Source organism: Sinocyclocheilus anshuiensis, unplaced genomic scaffold (assembly GCF_001515605.1).
Source record: "Sinocyclocheilus anshuiensis isolate Anshui unplaced genomic scaffold, SAMN03320099.WGS_v1.1 scaffold130, whole genome shotgun sequence".
Classification (NCBI taxonomy): Eukaryota; Metazoa; Chordata; class Actinopteri; order Cypriniformes; family Cyprinidae; genus Sinocyclocheilus; species Sinocyclocheilus anshuiensis.
This window is the reverse complement of record NW_015544207.1, coordinates 3147773-3170304: the sequence shown is the minus strand read 5'-3', so window position 1 is coordinate 3170304 and position 22532 is coordinate 3147773. Positions and strand designations below refer to the sequence as shown.

Below are 22532 nucleotides of genomic sequence, written 5' to 3'. Positions count from 1 at the left end.
CCCCAGTGTTCAGTGTGATGGTGCTGGATGTGTTGCTGCCTACCCGTACTGCCTGAGGTCTTCCAGTCAGAAAGTCCAACAGCCAGTTGCACAGCGAAGTGTTGAGCCCCAGCTGGACCATTAGGTATGACATTGTCTGTTCTAAACCATTTAATGGTTTAAAGTTAAAGTGTTGTAAATATTTTGGGGTTAAAACTACTTAATGACAACTAGACACCTCCCACACACACAAAACCCACAAGATCGAGAATACCCTCCATCCCTTGTATCATGGTTCAAAACGTTAAAAATCCTACAGTTACCAGATTTTGTAATGTTGCAGTTCTAATTAAAAAAAAAAATTGTTTTTACCTTAGAGCTACTTTGATACTTTAAATGTAATTTTAAGCTATGCAGTCAAGCTGGTTCCTCCAGCTGTAAATAGTTTGTCCTCACCTAATAACAACAGAAGAATCTCCTGAACTGAAGTTTACAGGTTCATTCACTGATTGGCCACTCCTCCTGGACACACAGTTTGGTTTAGAAGATTTTATCTTAATCATCATTTCAACTCAAGCTGGATCATTATTATGAGTAAAAAGTATCACTTATCAGAAAAAAAGTATCAGTACTTTTATTCGGTCTGTTAAAATTCTATTTGTGCATTCTTAAAAGAAAAAAATATATATATTTTCAGTGGAAAACATACCGTCATACCATATTGTAATAACATGAGGGTGAATAAGATTTTCGAGAGAACCACTTACATGAAAGACGAGAAAGCATAGTGACCAAAAAATGTATAAATAAATAAATACAAATAAAATAAATAAATAAAAAATCTTAAAGTTTGCTTACCTTTCACTTGCCTTTGTTTTACTTTCTTGAGACTCCATGACACTATTTAAAATCTTGATTTTGTATCTGCAGAGAGACTGATTAATGTTCTATTAAGCTAAAAGCCATAAAACTCTCAATATTTGTGCTGCTGTTGTTTTACTCATCAAATCGTATCAAAGACAAAATAATCTGCTGTATGAAGCACTTACTATTATTAGACATCTCACCGTAGCTGATCATTTTAAATGTTAATGTTCTCTTTTGAGTTTTATGAAAAAAAAAAACAGATTTTTTAACAGCAGCAGCAGTCTAGAATTCCTCATTTACATTAATATTACAAGCATACCATAGAATACTAATTGTAGACATGTGACAACCCTGTATTTACTCCATTTTAGTTTTAGAAAATGTATAGGTTAAGAATTTAAGCCCAAGTTGTGATTCTCGCTGTATTCCCCAACTCTCCCAAAGAAGTTCTTCCTGTTTTAACTGTTTTACTTTCACCTATGGAGGAGGAGGAGTCCAAGCAACATTTCAAGATGCAGCAAGTATATAATGTGATGAATTCTTGCTGTGGAAAGTGTAATGTATCTGCTGTGGCCCAAATACTGTGCCAGTTTTACATAAGCACTGTATCAAACTCAAATGAATAATCCATTTATTGTGCATTCATACTTAACAATATAAGTCACATTTGAAAGTAAATCTCAAATATAAATCTTAAAGTACCCCGATTATGGATTTTTGAAAATGACCTTTCATGAAGTGAGTAATGCAGGTGAATGTGAATGTGAACATTCTGCAAAGTTTTAAAGCTGAAAGTGCATCATAAATAAAGTTATTGTCTCTCAAAAGCAGGGCCATTTCTAGGCATAGGCGAGCTAGGCGGTCGCCTAGGGCACCACCAGCTGAAGGGGTGCCAATGAGCGCACGTACTGCACTTTTAGCAGGGTTGTGATAAAGAGTGGCATGGTCACCCTGAAATATGACTGCCTCCCCAACTGGATCCCCCAACATTATTGTGCTAGAGTACTGTCAATCTGACGATGCCTTTATGCCACTAGATCAGAGTGCTGTCAATTGCTGCCTGATTGTTGCATGCAAAGTTTGCATTTGGAGCGCTCAACAACGCCATTAGATCAGTGGGCTCTGTCAGTGCTTTGGCAAGGTAACACTTTTTTTTGCCATGCAATAAAGCTAAGTTCAAAGGCCAATTTAAAATATTGGTACAGTAAATAAAGTGCACAAAATCAGTATTTTGTTTAGGCAGTATTTGTGGCACATTTGTCCAAATATTTGTGGCAGATTTGTCCAAAAGGTGTCCGTTTTTTGCGCCAATGCATTGTTAAAGGATTAGCGTGTCATGTAATATGCCCATATAAACTTTAACATCCAATTAAAATATATATAATTGGGGGGGGGGGCAATAGGGATTTCGCCTAGGGCGTCAAATTGGCTAGAAACGGCCCTGCTCAAAAGAAAGAGTCACCTCTGAACTGCTGAAACGATTCGTTCTAAATTCTAATCCCATTTCTACGTTCTGCAGGGGCATCCTGCAAAAACAAACCTCAAATGCTGTAGCTTGTTTGTGTAGATAATGTTATGTTGAGAAGACACTGTGCTCTGCGCTGTGACTGTGAATTCGGTTCATTTTCACTTCCAAAGGATGAGGCTGTGAAGAATCAGTGGTTAAAATTCATCTTTACTTCGATACCACAGCAGTATAATCCCAAACTTTTGCTGTGTTCCCATCATTTCACTGATGACTGCTTCTCCAGTCTCCGTGACTTCAACGTGGGATTCGTAAACCGGTTTTCCCATGAAAGATGGGTCAGTGCTCACCTTGTTTGGACCAGCCTGCTCCTCCAATTTACAACCTGTAAGTATGATTAATAAGTGTTGCTTTAATAATCTGTTGAGCGTGCAAAATAAGTAGTTTTGTGTGTTGTGTTGCATATACACTCAGTGCGGTGCAGGTCTCCGGCTAACTCACATTAAATCAGTGGTGGGCCCGCTATTGTCTAGAAATGTGTCGATTAATATAGAATATCTGTCGTTTTTATTACTTGGAGTCGTGATAAAGGATGGATCAATATGTTGGCTTACAAACTGCAGTGCATTATCAGTACTCTATGTCTGTGTTCGGCTAACACATATACCATTATTGGTTCGCTAACCTTTTTCACCACTGATTTTGTATTTTTAGGACAGAGTGGAGCACTATCGTTATTATAATTGGATGTATTAATGATAATCCATATTCCAGTAATGGTGATGGGTGTTCCGTTTCTGACGTGCGCTGTATGCAATAGAGTAGACCAATCCCAACTGACTGGATCATCGGACCAATCAGAACATAGTAGCCTCACGCAAAGGAGGGGTTTGGAAAGATGAATTAATCTTTTGAGAGTCGTTGAGAAAAAAAAAAACATAAAATTAAATGCATATTATAAGAAAATGAAAGTGTTTTTGACCTTGCATGCATGCAAACCTCTTGTTGGGTACTCTGAACCTTTCAAACTGCATAATAAGGGCATTTAAATATAAAACTTAAATATAAACGTTATATCTAAATGTAACTGTTAAATCTACATTATAAGCTAAACAAGAGAGAACGTGCAAATGAATGATATCTTTGAATTATCTTGATCAATGGTATTTTTCTGCAGGCAGCAGTGAAAGGTCAGCTGATTTACTCACTATGCCTGGCTACACAGTGAAGTGTCTTCAACAGAAACTCTACTGATAGGAAAAATAGAGCTTTTTGAACCTCTGAACCAACCGAACTATTTGCTTTGCAAAATGATTCACAGTTTTGAAGCACTCCAAACACTGTATGCCGATGACACATGCTAGTCAAAATGATGTGGTTTTCAATCCTGGTCCTGAGGACCCACTGCTCTGCACATTCAGACTGGCTATGATGGTAGAAGGTCTAGACAACATATCCGTTTTCAATGGCCAAAGACCGCTCAAAGGATGTCTGACATACATGTAAAGCAACCAGTTAAAGTTTGTTTTGTACAGCATCATGTTTCGAGGCTTGAAAATGTAAAGTCGATACCCATACAATAGTAGACCAGTGTGCAACCAATAATTCAACAATAATATATATATAACGTTTCCACTAAGTGCCTCAAGAGAAACTCTTAAACGTCCCCTTATTTAGCATGCTTAATTGAGATCATCAGCTCTTCAGGAGAGAGCTTCATGAACTGAACTGATTGTGTCAGATAAGGGAGACATACAAAATGTACCGAGCGGTTGGTCCCCAGAACCATGATGGAAAACCACTAGTGTAAATGACATAACAATAATCCCTCACAAGTCAGTTTTTTTTCTATTAAATGCAATCTGCAAATCATTAAAGGTGCAATTGTCTGATTGTCTTCAGAAGCATTTGTTGTTATGCTGGTTGAAAGTCCCTTCACATCCCGATAGCAATAATTAAGTGGTCTAAATGTATTTATATGTATTTATATATTCCGTGGAAGGCGTAGGACCAAGAAATGTTCGTCAAATTGGCTTTCCTAACTGCATGTCAACATATGTATTAACATACCTCTGCGCACCCGGTTCGTGCAGACAGGATACGTCATCAGCGTGTTTACGCACGCTGTGCAGACCAGACAGAGTGAAGAATCTTCAAGATTATTATAATACTAATGTGTTGCATAGATATCAACATATAATATACACTCTCATTTAGATCATGAAAAAACAAACTCATAGATAGCAAACATGGTATAGGTGAGGTTATATTAACTAGTGATCTATCATAAGCATGCATGAAACATATACAATACACAAAACCATGTACAAGAAGGTAGTAATCATACACAATGACCTGGGGATATGCATGATAGAAAAATGTGTCTATGAATTAATGTAAGTAGTCGTTTCCTATAGCAGTATGTGTCTGTTTGAGAGAATTAAGTTGGAGGGAAGATTCTCTCTACATACTTTTATGTCGTAAAGTTTATCTGATCTGGCTGAGGTGTCTTGGTTGCCATGGTAACCAGAGGCCTGGACGTCATTCACAGACATGTAGGCACCGAGTCTGGTGTTGGGTGAGGGGGTTTGTGATTGTTTGTTAATCTAATGAATAATTGTGTGTCTGATTGGTCCAAATGCTACATATTTCCTCCCTTTCGAGCATGCAGGAGCAGGTGTTGAGGCAGTCATCCTGAAGTGAGTTGGTCTGGGTAAGATGGTTGTTTTGGGTGTTGTTAGCCAGTAAGCTATCCTTGGTGTCTGCGGTGTGGAACAGCCGAGTTGGACTCTCACTGGTGAGAGTGCAGGTGGTTCCGGGGGTCGCAGGGAATTGTTATGGAGATTTTGTAGTGTGAAGAGAGTTTCAGACTGACCTAGTGATGGTGGCAGGAGGGCAGCAGGTGGTTGTTAGCTTCTGTTCTGCTTGATCGTCACCAGAAGTCTGATGTTTGCGGTGTCGCTTTGCTCTTGTGGCGGCACCGACTTGAGCTTGCCTGAGTTGTGTTGGTAGAGGTTTCGCAGTTGGGCATGTGGGCCCGTTGCTCCATCCAACGTTGTCTGGCTGGACTGGTTTTAAGGGATGCTCCTCCCTTGGAGGGGTCTGATGCTGTGTTGCGTCAGGCAAGTAGTCAGAAGTTTGTCCTTCCCAGTACTCCTCAGCTGAGTTTTGTTCAAGGAGCTTTTTTTTTGCTAGTATCAGCAGCTCCTGTAACTCAGAAGTAGGCGTGTCCAGCTGTCCTTGTGCAGCCTCCGTTTGGCACCTGTGTGAAGGGTGTGGAGGAGGATGTTGTGGTGGACTGCTGTTGGACATACCGTGGTGTTCGCAGGGTGAGGATGGCCTTTACCATGGCTTCTGCCAGTGGTTGGTCTGGAACCTGGGTCGGTTGCCATGGTGACTGCTCAGTCCTCTGCTGGCTAGTGGCTCACTGTAGAAGGGCCTTGCATTGTGGCAATGCTGGGTGCCTTCTGGTGCCCGCTTTGGATTCTGGGTTGTGAAGTTCAGAATCGGTGGGGTCTTACAAACACTTTTGGTGGAGGCCTTGTGCTTGTTAAAGGCCTTCTGTGTCAGGTCACTCAGTTGTTGAATAGGTATTGTGTGGCAGGCCATAATGCCTAAATGGTAACTTACAATATAGGATGGAGGTTTCGGAGGAAAAGGCTCTTGAAGCTGGTGTCCTCATCCATCCCAGGTTCATTGCGAGCTCCGAAGTAAGCTTGTCGAAGTCTGTGGTAGTAAGCATGTGGAGTTTCATACCGGCTCTGTTTGGTGGCTAGGGCAGCGATCAGTCCGTGTTCAGACTCTGGGTCTGAGAATTCCTTTATGATGGCTTGTTTAAGCTGCTGGTAGTCCGATTAGATGTGTCCTGGCTGTCGAGTCAGGAAGCGCTGCACCTCCGGGCTAAGAGGTGATCCAGAGTAATAGAGTCTATCTTGGTGGTTCACACTGGTCCAAGAATGCAGGTGAAAGTCAATATCACGCATATAAGCATGGACATCATGGTCTCCTGCGAGTTCTGGTGTGAATGCAGGGATGTTTCTGGCCATTCGTTTGAGGTCTTTGAGTGTCACTCCGTGTGCTGTTTCAGGGTTTGCCTGAATTCATCCTTTTCCTTCTGCAGCTGCAGAGGTTTTCAGGAAGTTGACTTGTGAAGGGTCAAGCAGAAGGCTTTGGCTCCCCCCTTTGTATCTGAGTACAGGGGTGAGGGAGTTTGCACTGCTGGCTGTGTGACATGCAGCAGGGTGTCTTTTTCTTGAGTCCATGTGCCGTCGGTAGGACTGTTTCAGTTCTTTCTGAACCATGTCAAGCTCCTCTTTAATGTTGCAGAATTACTGAGTCAGGGTTTGGACTTCAGCTCTGGCTGCATGCAAATGGCCTTCTAAGGTCTTAGCTCTAGTGTCTCTCTCATTAAGTTCCACATACGCTGTTTTTAACAGTGACTTTGTGTGAAACAGTTCTCTTTCCAAGTCCTGTCTGATGGCTTTCTCTAGCTGCGCTCGGTGTCCAGCAGCTGTTAGAGCCTCCTGAAGACTGGTGATTTCCTTCTGTTACACCATTATGTAAGTTTCTTTGCATCTGTTCTGTGCTTTCTGTCATTGAGCAGGTGTCAGTTCCCTGTAGAACTCTGTGACTTGCAGGTTTCACCTTGAGGGTGTGGGTTAATGAGAAGATGATGCTGGTCAGATCCTGGTGGTTCAGGCTGGGTGTCAGGTGTCCACTCGTGTCGCAGTCTCGCTGTTCCTTTCTCTGCCGTTGCAGGTTGTTGGCTGCTTTGTGCTGAAGGATGTCCATCACAGTGCTCTGCTGGGTTTCCAGGTGGTCCTGGTGAGCTGGCAGGGCTGGATGTCTGTGGAATGTCTGCGACATACTGGCACACTTGTGGGAACACCAGAGAGAGAGAGGCAGAAGGCAAATGCAAGTACGTACAGAGGTGTTAAGCTATCTGTATGGGGAACAGCTCTGTTGGCCGTGTAAGGTGTGAATAGCTGGTGAGGAGCAGCTAGTGAGGTAGGGTGCTAAGGACACACAAAGTGGGTTTGAGTAACTTTGATGACGGGGCTGTAAGCAGGGGTCAGCTATGCTGCAGCAGGGTCATAAAACCTAGGGGGTCTGTTAGCTAAGCTAGCAGGGACACATCAAACACCTAAAGGTACATAAACAGAGACACTAGGAAGTGTTTCTAGTCTTTTCAGGGGCTTATAGCATAATGAATGGTAACTGTACCTTATGTAATAGGCCTTGTGCTGAGAAGTAAGGAGAGGTATAGCAGAGACAGGAATTAGGGCTACTAATAACCTATATGGCTCATTAAGGGGACAACAGTTGCTAGAACTGCTATAATCCTATACCGAGAGGGAAGATGTCAAATAAACTAAAATAAGGTAAAAGTAAAATGAAAAGATCCTAATAGCTGTAGGAAACTAAAAGTAAGAATACATAAACAAATTGATTTAATTAAATCTCAGATTTCATTCAGATCAACTTAGCTGAATTGGTACATTCAAGTTAAACAAAGGTAAATTAATGAAATAAAATAAAAGACAGGTAGAATAAAGTCAAAATAAAAATAACACAAATAAAACCAAAGTATGTGGGGAGGGACCGACCTAATTTAATCTAAACAGAAGGTGATAGCACAAACAGGAAGTGAAACCAGGAGTGAAGGGGAGAGAGAAAGAGGAGTGGTATGAAAGTTACACTTTACACTCACTATCTAAGTGTTAGTCAGATGCTAACAGCTAGCACTTGAGGTAAAGGGCTTAGCTCATATGCCTGTATTGCTGCTAAAGAGTTAGCTTTGGCTACACGCAGTTCTTTGTTTATACAGACTGTGATGTATGTGCTGTTATCAAATTGAACCGGATGAGCCTGCTCGCACCTTCCGGGGTCAGATGTTGCTAAGAGACCGATGCAAGCTTACATCATGTGCATGAGCAGAACTTGAGCTGCTGTAAATATGCATGGGAAACTCACGTGTAGTCAGTTGACGTGTCGCATAAAACTTCATTCACAAATCAAAACAGCACATTCACTTCACAGACAATGGTGAATTACTAGTTAGCTAGGCTAGAATTACACCATTAATTTGCTATTCAATTGCATCACCTTAATTACTACAATGATACGCGATAGATACAAGAAGTTGTATCAGTTTTAACTTGGGGGTCTGAAGCCCTCCCTGGGCTTGACTGGGGATCTGGAGCCCTCCCTGGGCTCAACTGAGGATCTGGAGCACTCCCTGGGCTCGACGGGGGATCAGGAGCCCTGCCTGGGCTCAACGGGGGATCAGGAGCTCTCCGTGGGCTATACTCGGGAACAGGAGCCCTCACTGGAGCGAGCTCCGGGGCTGGAGCCGACACTGGAGCGAGCTCTGGGGCTGGAGCGAGCTCTGGGGTGGCCGGCGGGCTCGACTTCGGAGTGACTGGTAAACTTGACTCTGGAGCGGCCAGCGGGCTTGTGGGAGCCGTGGCCGGCAGACTTGACAACGGCGCGGCCGGCAGGCTTGTCTTCGGAGTGGCCGGCAGGCTTGACTTCTGAGCTGCCGGTGGGCTTGTCTTTGGAGCGGCTGGCGGGCTAGAGTGAGCCGCGGCTGGCGGACTTGACAACGGCGCGGCCGGCGAGCTTATCTTCGGAGTGGTCGGCGGGCTTAGGTAAGCTGCGGCCGGCGAGCTTGACAATGGAGCGGCCGGCACGCTTAACAGCAGGGCGGTTCTCATACCACGGGGAAAACACAGGAGAAACAAAAGAAAACAAAGGACTATTCAAAACGAAAACAAAACAAGGAGCGCCGCTTACTGTTTCGGTCTGCTGTTCTGTCATGACACACACACTGGGAGCATAGGAACGAACGCGGAGACGAGGAACAATGTAAATTTCAAAGATTTAATAAACAAAAGCTGGGAATACAGAGACCCGGATTAGGGTTGGGTATCGAAAACCGGTTCAATTTTAGAACCGGTTCCAAATTTCCAAGAACCGGGTATTCGATAAGACGCGTGCATTTCGATTCTGCTTAACGATTCCTGCGTTCATTTTAATGTGATTAAAAACTATTTAAGTGCAGGAACGGAAAGAACTTGCGCACTGTTTGCGTGCAGCGCACACGAAGCACAAGCGCCAGCACAGAGAACAGAGGTCACGGTATGGGTTCCTGGTTTGTGTCCGTTCTCGAACCGTTCCGTGTATTTCCACTGTAGAAAAGGTTGTTCCTGGCCGAAACTGACTTCTTTCATATTTGTCGACCAATATGCAGAAAACTACGTCAGTATATCATCATAAACACAGCCATTTTTGTCTTACGTGAACGTAAACAGATGAGAAAGAAAACACATGTACAGTATTTTTAGATCTGTGTGCGTTCGGTGTTAAAGAGACATCAGCCTAATAAACGCGCTGCCTGTCATTCATGTTAATCAAAGAACAAAAGAAAATCATTCACTGATCTTGACTGAATATATTTAATAACTTTAATTGATTAATCTATATTTTATTTATGAAAAGAAAACTATGCAGTGTTTTTAAACTTTTAATTACAGATTCTGTACCGGAAATTTTGTTCAGTTTATTTCTGATATTGCTAATTGATTTGTTTGTTCCTATCATATTACTGACTGTTTAGTTGTCTTTAACACTTTAATATTTGAAATTTAAATTACTCTAGTTGTTTTTGCTGTGGTATTTTTTTTTAAAGCAAAATTCCTCTTGCAGTGTTCTGTAGGCTGCTGATTTTTGCTCGTGTTATTCAGCTGCAACAGAATGCTTTGTAAAAAGACAGAATAAATGTTTGACATCTAAATGTTTGACAATTTTTTTTTATATTGGATTTTTTATCTTATTGGAATCGAATCGTTAAGAATCGGAATCGATACGCAGAATCGGAATCGGAATCAATAAAATTCAAACGATACCCAACCCTAACCGGGATACACGGACACGAAATGACATTCGACAGCGGACAGGAAACAAGGGGCAAAACACACCTTATATAAACATAAACTAATGGGACACACCTGGGATCAATAGAACTAAATGGGAATAGGAACAGGAAAAACCAAATATGGGCATAAACATTAACCTGGAGCACATGGGGGAGGAAAACACAACAGGAGACATGGAACAAAGTCTGACAGTTAAACTGTGAAATAAAATAAACTTACTCAACTGCTGGAAAGGTGTCATTGATGTTTGAAAAGGCATTCCCCAAACTTTGAAATCGTCAGAAATAATAATGTTGTTTCAACATTACCTTGGAACATCAAATGGCAACATTTTTTTGACATTATGTTGACATTTCAGTTGTATTTTCAATGGTTCAAGAAAAGTGGTTTAGAACCAACATCAAATTAACATTGATTAAACGATACTACCAATTCTATATATTTTTTTTTACCAAATTTTAATATAAATTCAACAGCAGTGATGCAGAATCAACATCATAGTGTAACATTGATTCACTGACATTACCGTTAATTATTTTTAATTTCAATAGTGCTTCAACATTGATGTAAAAAATCATAGTGTAATGTTCATTCAACAATTTTACCATTTATTATTTTTGTTAATTTCAATGTTGAAATCTTAATATTGATTCAACATTAATTGCGGGTGCAAAAGTGATATTGAACCAACATCACTTCATAACGTTCATTCAATTATATAATCATTGATTTTCTGTTGAAATTCCACCATTGTTTCAATATTAATTGCGGGTGCAAAAATGATATTGAACCAACCAAAATAATATTGAAATGTTTGACGATGAGCAGTTAATCAAATGGTATCATTTGGACAGATCAGGCATCATCTTTCCGCTGTTCAACTAATTCAGCAAGCAGTAGTGCTTCTTTCTCCCGCCAGTTCGGCTTTCTTTTGGAATCCATGGTGGCTGATTATATCATAAAATCTACGCTATATATAGGCAGGTCAGTTAACAGCACACCAGTTGTTTATCTTTCATTTCCAATGTGTATATCATAATGTATTCTCTTGAAAATTCTTTATTGTCAATTGTGTGTTGAATGTAAACTCCTCTTAGGAATTTCACCATTCAATGTGAATTTATCTGAGAATATTCTTAAATAAGTACATCTATTCAGTGATTGGTTTCGTCATTTAAAATTCCATTTGTGGCACAGCAAAGTGTCTTGAATCATCTCTTAGACACTTAAGATTTAGTGTTACACTTCACTTAAATTACGACTGAGCTTGATATCTATGAAGGTAAAATGACGTCAAAAAGATTTGCATACGCAGGGTAATATTTGTGGAAGTGTACATAAGACTGTAAGCGTAAGCTAAATTTGCATGCACAAGAGAAGCTTTGTAAAGGTGTAAATCGCGTTTCAAGCGTAAGAAAAAATGATTTGCAGCATTTTACTGTTACTGGTAAGTGTAATTAATGTATTGTGAAACTGCAACTTCATGCTAACGCAAAATAAATATGATCTGCATTCTTCTGTCTTCCATTTTTCCGCGCTTACACTTTTGGCACGTTGTTTTCGCTAAAATACGGTCAAAAGCACTGCAAGCCTGTGAACAGTGATTTGCAAGCGAAAACAACAGTTTAAAGAACTGCAAAACGGATTGACTGCATAGAACCAATCTGTATGTGTAAAAAAACAAACTGTTGCAAATGTCTAAATGACTTGTTGTGCATGTGGGGCAAAAAGTTCCCGAAATAAACTGATATGTACAGCTCCGTCTTTCTTTTCTCTGTGCTTACAATTTTGGCACGATTCTCTCACCAACTGAGTTTTGCAAGCGTGAGGGCGAGGGCGGGTCCACCTTCTTCTTGTAGCCAATCAAATGAGGCTCTCGCTGACTCTCCATTTACTCTTATCTGATTGGTTCAATAAACACATCACACGCCTAGACATTAATCTTCATTTAGTTCAGGATCGTTCTTGCTGCCGGAATGGTACTTTTAACGTACACATTATTTTCAATGAATCGGTTAATTGAATGAGTCAATGACTCACTTATAAAATCAGTCACTTGTAACAATGTAACCTGCAGAAAAATTCCCACCACTAATGTATAGAATGTCAGGAAGTCCCAGTGCTGTTATCACTCGTGTGACAGCCTAGTGTTTGGATGTTTCGGTGACTCTTACAACGTTGTGGCAGGAGACTGTCTTCATGAGTCGAACGCTGATTCTTTTAGGAATGTAACTGTTGCTGAATTTGGAATAGCATATTAGCATACAACTTTTACTATTATTAACCATATTGTTATATGGCAAAAACAGTAACAGGCCCAGTGGTATGCTAGTATATTCTGAATGCAGTACGTGATTTGCATAGATGCATAAAGGTTTATTCTGTTTTGGCTTCATTTGAACCCATTGTTGTTGGTGGAGCAGAAATGGACAAAGTAACCAGAAATATTGTATCTAAAAACAAGTTACTCAACATTAACCTGACTGGCATTTGTCTACAGCAGAATTATTGTTTTCAACATTTTTTTTTTTTTTTTTACCAGTAGCTAATAAAACATTACTGCGTTGGCCATTTCTCAGTTGAATAAGTGCGTTAGAGAAAGTAACTGACAGTAGAAACACAAAGTTCAACCTTAAGAAACATTTTATTGATCATTTGATCAACAGTTATGGTTCACAGAACCAACAAAATATCAGTTTTGTTTTAATGTTTTGTTCCAGGACTTTAATGGTGATAGAAATGTGAAATTGCATTAGAATATCGTAATGAAGCGATCAGAGATCAAACTAAAACCTTGAATTTCATTCATAGCAGGTCAGAGGGACATGAACAGTACTGAACATGTGTCATTCAATTAACCCAACTGCAGACATCAGATATAACCAAGCACAACTCAATTCAACTATTTAAAACCTGATAATCATACACTGTATCTGCTGCGCAAAACATTCTGCTCCAAGACAATCCACATATCCGACTTTACTCTCGATAAAACACAGGCAAATGCAATTGCATCAGGTGTCCATCTGAATTCATATTCATGCAAAGAAATGCTTACATATATGAATTTTCTCTAAAAATCTCTGTGATTAAATACAGATAATTGTTGACAGCAATATTAATATTCATGGCAGCTCAGATCAATTGGTGATTTTGATGAGAAATGTTCAAATTCATATAGAAATTTCTGCTTTTTGATTACAGACTTTGGTATCTTGGCAAATCTGAGCACAGGTTGAGAGACATTGAGAACTTTTCTGAGACTCTAAAGGAGAACAATGAAATTAGCATGTATGTAAAGGGCATTTCCACCTTAATGTGTAACAAACAAAACATTCATCATACTGGACAAATAACTTGATTAAACAGCACACACAGAAATAGAAGTAAATTCAGTACCAACTACACAGCTAAAAACAATCAATACTATTAGTAAAATCAGGTCAATATGCTCATTCCGATCACAGGCAATGCTCATCAACAGTACTGTAACAATGACCCTTAAATAATATTAAATAAAACAAATAAACAGTCTGTGACCTTGATGATGTTGCACTTGTGAAAGATTTCAAGTAAAGTCATGCATAAAACACCACAAATGTTTTGTTTTCCTTCCATGCAGTGAATGAAGTTATTTTTGATCGTAAGAATAATATTTCCATTTCTACCATCTACAGAAAAGTCTTAACAGTTTAGACTATTGTAATCGTTAGTTTTCCAAAGGTGTTTGGAAGACAGAAATATCTTGATGCACTAACAGAGATTGTTTAGTGTATATGAACGCTACACATCGCACTGAAAGCTGAAGCACAGAGACACAATGAGATACTGGAGCTCTACACAAACAGAAAGATGTGCCACATTTGAAATAACCAGACATTTGCTGATAAATCAATCCAAACGTCTGAAGACAGAGGGATGTTAATAGACCTAGAGGAGCCACATTTATTCTGCTGTTTCCTACAAACCCACAAACCATCATAGACGCAGGACTTATCTGCCTCATAATACTGATTTACCACAAAAATGAGCCTTGTGATAGTCCTAAACCTTGCAGTACACACCAGAAATGTGTCAAAATGCTGTCGCACCTGTAGTTCAATTAGGTTTTGTGTACAGGACATCACACAGGAACACTTTCACGTCATCCTCTCTTTACAACTCCTAGTTAAACATTTTAAAAGGGGGTAGAAAGGACAATTTGTAAATAATAATAAAAACTGAAATACATCGTCCTAAAAATAAAAAATAAAAATAAAAAAAAAAGTAGTAAAACAAACACAATTTAGTATTAAATTACTTTCATTATTTTTATATAAAACAAAAACGTGCACATTTCAAGTACTTGTTAATGGACGTCCAGTCAAAAGAAACCATCTCATACATATAAAGTTCAAATAAATATGCATAAACGTTAATATTTTTGTCTGAACTCTACAGAGTAGATGTGACTTTAGTGTAACAAACGTTTTTCAGTTTACATTGTAATAAATCTGGATAGATGCGCACTGTAATACTGAATAAAAGTGACTTCCCATCTGAAGTCCCTGTGCACCAAATCATTTGACCACCAGCACTGGCACTAATGTTTCTCTATGATCACTTTATCTGTACGGCATGAGAACCATGATCCTACACTAGAGGAAGTGGACGGCATCGAAGTACAATGACCGAGGATGTGTTGGTTAACAGAAGTACCATCTTTTGTACACTGAACCTCAGATAAAAACTGTGCTATTTACAGTGCATTTAAGTCAAAGTGCTTTTGTTCCGGCTCCTTTCATGAATAACACACACACATCAGCTGTACTTTACACACTGAATAGCAGCCGATAAGAAACGTACAACACAGTACTCTAGTCAAATCCACAGCTCTGTTCCTAAACCTAGCAAACTGCCTTGCTGTCTACGCTTACTAGTTACCTTCAAAGGCAGCATCCTAACAGTCAAGGAACCTCACAGGAGACTGATTTGAAATGTTAAGTGAACAACTTGAATCCTCTTACAAGCACAACATTTTAAAATGCACATAAAAAAAAAAAAAGAATAGATCAGTCCATTTGAAATAGAAGTATCTTTGAGTACCTGTTGTGTCAAGAACGTGTAATATGTCTTGACATGCATCTGTTAGGGCTGGTAATTGAGACCGATTCCACTTCACATGCTCTAGATTCGATTCGAGTTGATTCAATTCTATACTGATTCATTTGGACATACATATATTTTTTCAGGTTTTCAATTTTTCTTGAGGAGACCAATCTCAACCAATGCTGTGAGCTTACAGTTGATAAATTACTATAAAATATAAACTATTAAAAACAGTCCAAATTTACTTGCCATTTTTCAATAAAATAAGCAACACTCAAATAAAAACAGAGTTGTACACAAATGTAAATTAAACATAAGGAATTTTTTAGCAACCTCGTGATGTTCATTCAAGTCCATTTCATGCTGTAACTAGTAGTAAAGAGGAAGAGGTTCACGTGCCGCTTGAACGGAGACATCAATAAAATCAAAGCATGTCAAACACCATTTGTTGTTTGAATTTTGTGCTAAAATGTATAGAATTTGAAAGTTGAGACTTTCATTCTAAAAGTAACAGCGCAAAGCTTATTGCGATTATTGGAGGCACATGACAAGTCATATTTAGTGACGTTTCGTTGATGCATTAACAGAAAATCGCAGACTTTTTGAAAGATCAATTCTTGGTTAATTCAAATCGATTAACTGGTAATATCAACCCAGCCCTACTGTCTAGGTTCTGGAACAGAGGAATTTTTTAGCAACCTCGTGATGTTCATTCATGTCCATTTCATGCTGTAACTAGTAGTAAAGAGGAAGAGGTTCACGTGCCGCTTGAACGGAGACATCAATAATAAGACATCAATCTGGAACAGAGGAATTTTTTAGCAACCTCGTGATGTTCATTCATGTCCATTTCATGCTGTAACTAGTAGTAAAGAGGAAGAGGTTCACGTGCCGCTTGAACGGAGACATCAATAAAATCAAAGCATGTCAAACACCATTTGTTGTTTGAATTTTGTGCTAAAATGTATAGAATTTGAAAGTTGAGACTTTCATAAACACTAGGTTCTGGAACAGAGCTTGTATCTACCAGCGCTACATAGCCGTGGTACCAAACAACACTCAGAAACGTCTATAAAGCCTAAAAACTGTACACAGTCCTTTCGTGAAACTAAAAATGACTAATGTGCAAGAAGCATGCTGACCAGAAGTAAAGAGATGATCCAGTGTGCAGTGAAGAGGAAAGAGTACACGTGTCATCCGTTTCACTGACTTGATTCAGTCCTGGGAACTTGGTGAACCCGTGTAGTGCAGTCACATACAGAGAAACGTCACTACAGGAAGACTCATGGAGGATGCCTACAGAGACTGAACTGGATGGCATGTGATTTCACACTCAGACGTTAGAGACTAAAGGTACAGAAAGGGATGGATGAGAACTTTGAGTCAGCAGAGGCAAACCTCTTGTTCTTCTGGTTTATCTACAAGACATTTTCTCTTCTGCCTCATTTGGACTCAAGTCTGGTTTCTTTCCCTTTGTACATCATAAGGTGAAGGAGGGGTTGTGGTTCATCACTTCCTGTAGCAGGCGCTCTCGGTCAGACAGAGCTTTCTCTAGAGCTGATTGGACATCAGCGAGTCTGGACTCCAGAGACTGAACCAACAAAGAAACAGAAACAGATGAGATTCTGAACTAGACTAAATATCAATTGTGATCAGCTGAAAAAAAAACACTCTTTTTGAAACACACTATAAAGCCCTATTCGGACGGGACTAGTTTTACAGGGAAATTTGTGTTTCACAGACGTACTTAGCGATTTTAATCCCATCTGAATCTGCCACGTCTGTGGTTTTCTCACACAACCTCTGTAAAAATTACAGAGCAAATTACCTACTGTTTTTCGGCAAACTCAGTGATCCTGTAAGAAAACTAATCCCATCCGAATGCGAATGTCTGTGATTGCCGACGATGTGTTTTGGCCAACGCGAACTACCATAGACGCTCTTACCGCACGCATTTTTGATATGTTTGCCTCTCGGGAAAGAAATAAAAAATAACAATAATAAAATCAAGAACCAAATCACGCAAACTATTAAGAATGGCTAGTGTAATATCAGCGCCAGGTAAGATCACTCACGTAACGTTCATTTCTGCACTCAACTACATAATATTTTAATTACATGTGTACCTTTACGAAAATTAAACATGGTTTTATTACAAATAAAAACACACAAAAAAAAACAGTTAAACTAAAGTAACCACAAATTAACCATGGTTTTGATATACTAGTCATATAGCTTCACCGTGGTATTTGTAGTAAACCTGTGGTTATATATTAATGGTAATGAATCCGAATGACTATACGCAGTGCACGCATACAGAGAACGTGATCTCTGCGACGCCCAGATGTACAAAACAGACCCTCCCACCTCTGTAATAAACAGAGAGATGTTAGTCCTGTCCAAATTGGTACATGAAAAATCGCAGATGTCAGGTGATAAGAATCGAAACTCAAACGTAGTTAGTCCCATCCGAATAAGACTTAAGAGACAATTTTAGAGAGCAGTTGTAGCAATACACCTTCACCCATAAATAATAAAAGACATTTAGGCTTCAGACATGTAATTAAGATATCCAATGCCACTGTTGACATTTGAGAGTCTTGTCCTCGAAAGGAATCGTAGCCAAGCGCTGGAAAATTACTGTAGGCTTGAAACTGTATAAACGAAAACATATTTTTTATTTATCTGAAAAGGACACACACACACACACACACGAAACCTCTAAAATCTTATGGAAGCCCATTTTGGCCACATAAAAAAGTCAGGCTTTGAAAAAAAATCACAATTATGGCATAAAAAGCACAATGTTGAATATTTTAAATTATGAGATACTAAGTCAATTATGAGATAAAAAATCCAAACCGAGACACCAAGTCATAATTATGAGATATTTAAAATGAAAAAGGTAAAACGAGAAATAAAAGTCATAATTATGACATGTTGGCACTGACAAAAAAACAATTATGACATAAGTCGAAATTAATGACAAACATAATTATGTCAAAAAATAGAAATTGACGTCTCAATTATGATAAAGTTGAGATAACAAAAAGTTGAAATTATGAGCTAAAAAGTCAATCATTACAAAAACTCAAAGACAATCTCAAATTTATTTTGTCATAAATATCTTTTGTCTTTTTATCTCAATTTTGACTTAGTATCTCATAATTTACACTTCTTTATTTCATTTAATTTTAAATTTAAATTTTATCTCTGAATTTTGACTGAAGCATCATTTTTCTTTTGTGGCAAAAATGGGCTACCATACAAAGCTCATTAGCGCTTGTGCATAATTAAAATATAGTGCGTCAAGATGCGTCACACTAGGTTTGATGCCAACAATGTCAAAAGTCATTTTTTTCTTTTCTCTTTCTACGTCCAACCTGACATCATGCATCTGGAAATGCAACGTTCAAATTAATTGTGAGTGAAAATGAGATTTAAAAACTACGATAGGGGCAGATGTTCTGTTTAACATCTCAAACCAAACTCAAAAAGGCCAAACACATAAATAATGCAACATTACATTGTGTATAATAATTTTCTAATATATGATACCTTGTTTTTCTCCTCAGCTCTAAAGCAGGATTGGCCAGCTCTATCTTTGTCCCCACCGGTCTCAATCCCTGATTGGCTCTGCGCAGCTGAATGCGTAAAAGTGAAACAGAGGAAGCAAACGTTAGTTTAACAGGTGACAGCACAGATATCCTGTAATCTGAGCAGCCGCTGTAACCCAAACCCAAAGGACTCACGTCTCAAGCTGAGGATTCCATCATCCAAACGCTCCAACACAATACCGTCCAGAGAGAAAAGCACAGGAACTGGTTGAGGAGTGGTCGGGTAGACACGAGGACCATCATCCTGTCAGAAAGAGAGAAAACAGAACAGAAATAATTTTTCATTGCCTTTGTCTTGCTTTGTAAAATGCTGAAGCTTGTCCATTAACTGATCAACTGATAATCTATCAAAGGGAATGGCTAGTATCTGATTATGGGCATCATTTGACACTCATTCTCACCTTTAGCGTAATAGCAGTGTCCCGTAACCACAGTCTCATTGGCTGGGGGTCTGCGCTGAGCTCATCCTCCAGGAAGGGTCCCAGCGTGTTTAAGGTAGAAGCCAGGAGCTCTGCTTTGCACCCTGTCAAGCACATTTCCATGAAGCCCACACTCTTAGACAGAGGAGAGTGTCTGCCTGCACATGGTCCCATCTCCATCCTGAGGGCCGCTGCTGGGGGACAGTAGAGAGACTGGGGCCCGGGAGACAGAGGAGCACTTGGGGAGGAAGAGCCAGCTATTGTGGAAAAAAAAAAAAGTTTTAAAAAACGTTTTGGTAAATCTTATATTAGTGCCATACTGCATGTATCTGCACACACATGATGTTAACATCAGTTTGTTTCTACACTGGAGTAAGCAATATTATGGATAGAGGAGTCGTATTTTAGCCTGGAAGCAACGCTTTGAATTTAAAAATGTCTTGATGGATTTGTTTCTTAAAACACACAGCCTTTTGCTTCAGTGGTGTGGATTACTTGTGGATTATTGTTATGTTTTTATCAGCAGTTTGACTCTCATTCTGACGGCACCCATTGCCATGGCCAATTCGTAACTATTTTTTTGCTTTGGAGTGGCTTTATTCAACAACATATTTGTGCCTTTTTGTACAATCTGCTTATGCCTAACTGATGGTTAAGTTTAGGGGTGGACCTTTATGCTTTCTTTATTTCTAATCATTTTTCTGTATGAATAATATTGTGCAAATACATACAAAATCACCACCTGGTAAAATAGTTGTTTTCTTATGTGATCAGGTTGGATGCACCTGTAAACCACAGAAACTGAAACCTTCTGGTTTGTCATCTTCGCATGCATGTTTGGCAGCTTCTGAAAAGCTGAATTAGCACAAGGCCATTCAAAAACCGAGGGTCAGTTGTGGTGCTCACAGTGAAAGTGATCACCAATGGTATCTTGGGAATGTTTGGTCATGAGATTAATTAAAGTCAATGTAAACAGACGGGACAAAAAAGTGGTCAAATATGTCCAAATAATAATAATAAAAAAAGAATAATAAAAAATAAATAATAATAATAATTAGGTCTTGAAGTGTAAAGAGTCTGAATGGCATATTGGCAATATTTTTGCATTCACATTTATGGTCACATTCAGCATCCTAACCCTGTGTCAGTGCCAGTCCTGCCAGCAGGTCTGTGACTTTATGGTTGCCAAGTTGTTTAGGCACAAGCTCTTGGGCTTCCAGCGCCACCACGATATCTTCACCACGCATCTCTGTCAGGCACCCCATTCGACTCAGACACAGAACTAACACAGACACCTGAGGAAAAAAAAAGCGCTCATTAAAAATCACACAACCAACTATGATCAAAGTAAATGCTGTTGATCAATCCTGACAGCACCGATTTCTTACTAAACTTTTTTTGTGTGTGTGTGTGTGTGTGTGTGACAAACACAGACTGACTGCTCCTGGTTACACTGTTTTTGATGTAATTGAAATGTTTAATTTACAATTACAGTAATTAAAATGCTAAATCAATATGTAAACTGTTTGCATTAATCCAGTTCTTATAACTTCTGAAATAATTATTTGTGGTTAGTTAATTTAAGAAACTGAGGAGTTACGGCAAAGGACATCAATTAGAGAACAGGAAATAAGAAATATACAGCAGAAAAAAAAATATTGCAATAATAGTCAAAGTAAAATATTATCAAATAATAAAAATAAATAACATATTTTGCTATTTTTCAGAGATTTGTACAATGAGCACTTCATTTACAACACAGTGTCAGGATGCATTTTCTGATGATCTTCCATGCAGAGGACAAGTGGCAGGTGTTTAGCCATCTAGATGTGCTACAGATAAGATAAAACTCACCATATCTTGAGCAATGTCTTCAGTGCTCTGGGACAGGGAGCTGCTGAGGTCTGCTGATGAGCCGCCTTCTGTTCCTGGAGCTGGACTAACACAGCTGCCGGAGACACCTGCACCATTAGGACGCAAAGACTCCACACCAGACTCTGAATCACAACAACACAAATACACATGACTTAGACACTGACAGTTATAGTTATAGCTTTTAAAATAAAAGTGCAAGTGCTGTACCAGAGTCCATGAGGATGACAAAGTTTTCACTGATGTCACTATCAATGGACATGCCATCGTCCGCCAGACTACTTTCTAAAATGGCACTGTCACAGGAATTCTGGGAAGGCGACTGTTTCATGGACTGAAGCCGCAGGTTCCCCATCATGGAGGGACCGGACTCTTCTGGCCGTGCACTTTGCTCCCTACAGAAGTCATATCAACACATGATACTTGAGTCAATGAATTACAAGTCATTAACCACACTGGCAGGAAGAGTTCAGCATAACTTGTCAAACATTAAAGGGATAGCTAATTAATTTTGTCATTAATTACTTATCTTCATGTCATTCCAAACCCATAAAACTATTAATTTTGGAAACACAAAGAGGATATTTGTAATGAAACTTGAGACTTCTCTCTCTCCATTGAAAGTCAATTCCACCAGAAAGTTGACGCTTCAAAAAGTTCATAAAGACCTAAAATCCTAAAGTAGTCCATGTGATTTGAGCAGTTTAATTTGCAAATAATTGAAAGGAGACCTATTATGCCCCTTTTTACAATATTTAATATAAGTCTCAGGTGTCCCGTCTCTGGTGTCCCCAGAATGTGTCTGTGAAGTTTCAGCTCAAAATACCCCACAGATCATGTATTATATCATTTTGAAAATGCCTATTTTGAGTGGAAGCAGAAACACACCGTTTTCGTGCATGTCTCTTTAAATGCAAATGAGCTGCTGCTCCCCACCCACTTTTCCAGAATAGTGCTGTGCCTTTACAGCTCGCTCCTCAGATACTCTGCTAAAAACATCAGTTTGGTTTTGATTATCATGTCTATCACGCTAAAATCATGCGTTTTAAACTATATTAGTTTAAACTTCTGATATACAGTTTTCTGAGCGCACACATCCGAAGCATGTGCACAGAAAGCGGCTGTCACACGGCATGCGAGTACTAAACTAAGGCCATGTCCACACGTACACGGGTATTTTTATAAACTGAGTTTTTCCTTCTTCCGTTTAAAAAAAACGGAAGTCCACATGAAAATGCAAAAGCATGCTATGAAGCACTGTCAAGAGCATGCCAAGCCAACAGGTGGC

The 22532-nt window shown here is 39.2% G+C and overlaps 1 protein-coding gene across 2 annotated transcripts in view; it reads right to left on the bottom strand.

Annotated features, from left to right (window-relative positions):
• Positions 1–16794: 16794 nt before the first annotated feature.
• The window catches only part of LOC107697035 (UHRF1-binding protein 1-like), a 32036-nt gene continuing 26298 nt past the window's right edge, over positions 16795–22532 (bottom strand). The window contains exons 15-22 of one of the 2 annotated variants that reach the window (XM_016497666.1): positions 21455–21639; positions 21227–21369; positions 20511–20667; positions 19612–19629; positions 19355–19566; positions 19089–19197; positions 18895–18980; positions 16795–16927 (exon numbers count right to left, since the gene is read on the bottom strand). In XM_016497666.1, coding sequence (XP_016353152.1) covers positions 16817–16927; positions 18895–18980; positions 19089–19197; positions 19355–19566; positions 19612–19629; positions 20511–20667; positions 21227–21369; positions 21455–21639 — 1021 coding nt within the window. In that variant the 3' untranslated portion in view covers positions 16795–16816. Of the gene's footprint in view, positions 16928–18894; positions 18981–19088; positions 19198–19354; positions 19630–20510; positions 20668–21226; positions 21370–21454; positions 21640–22532 lie in introns of both variants that reach the window. The other variant, XM_016497665.1, reaches the window with a different exon arrangement.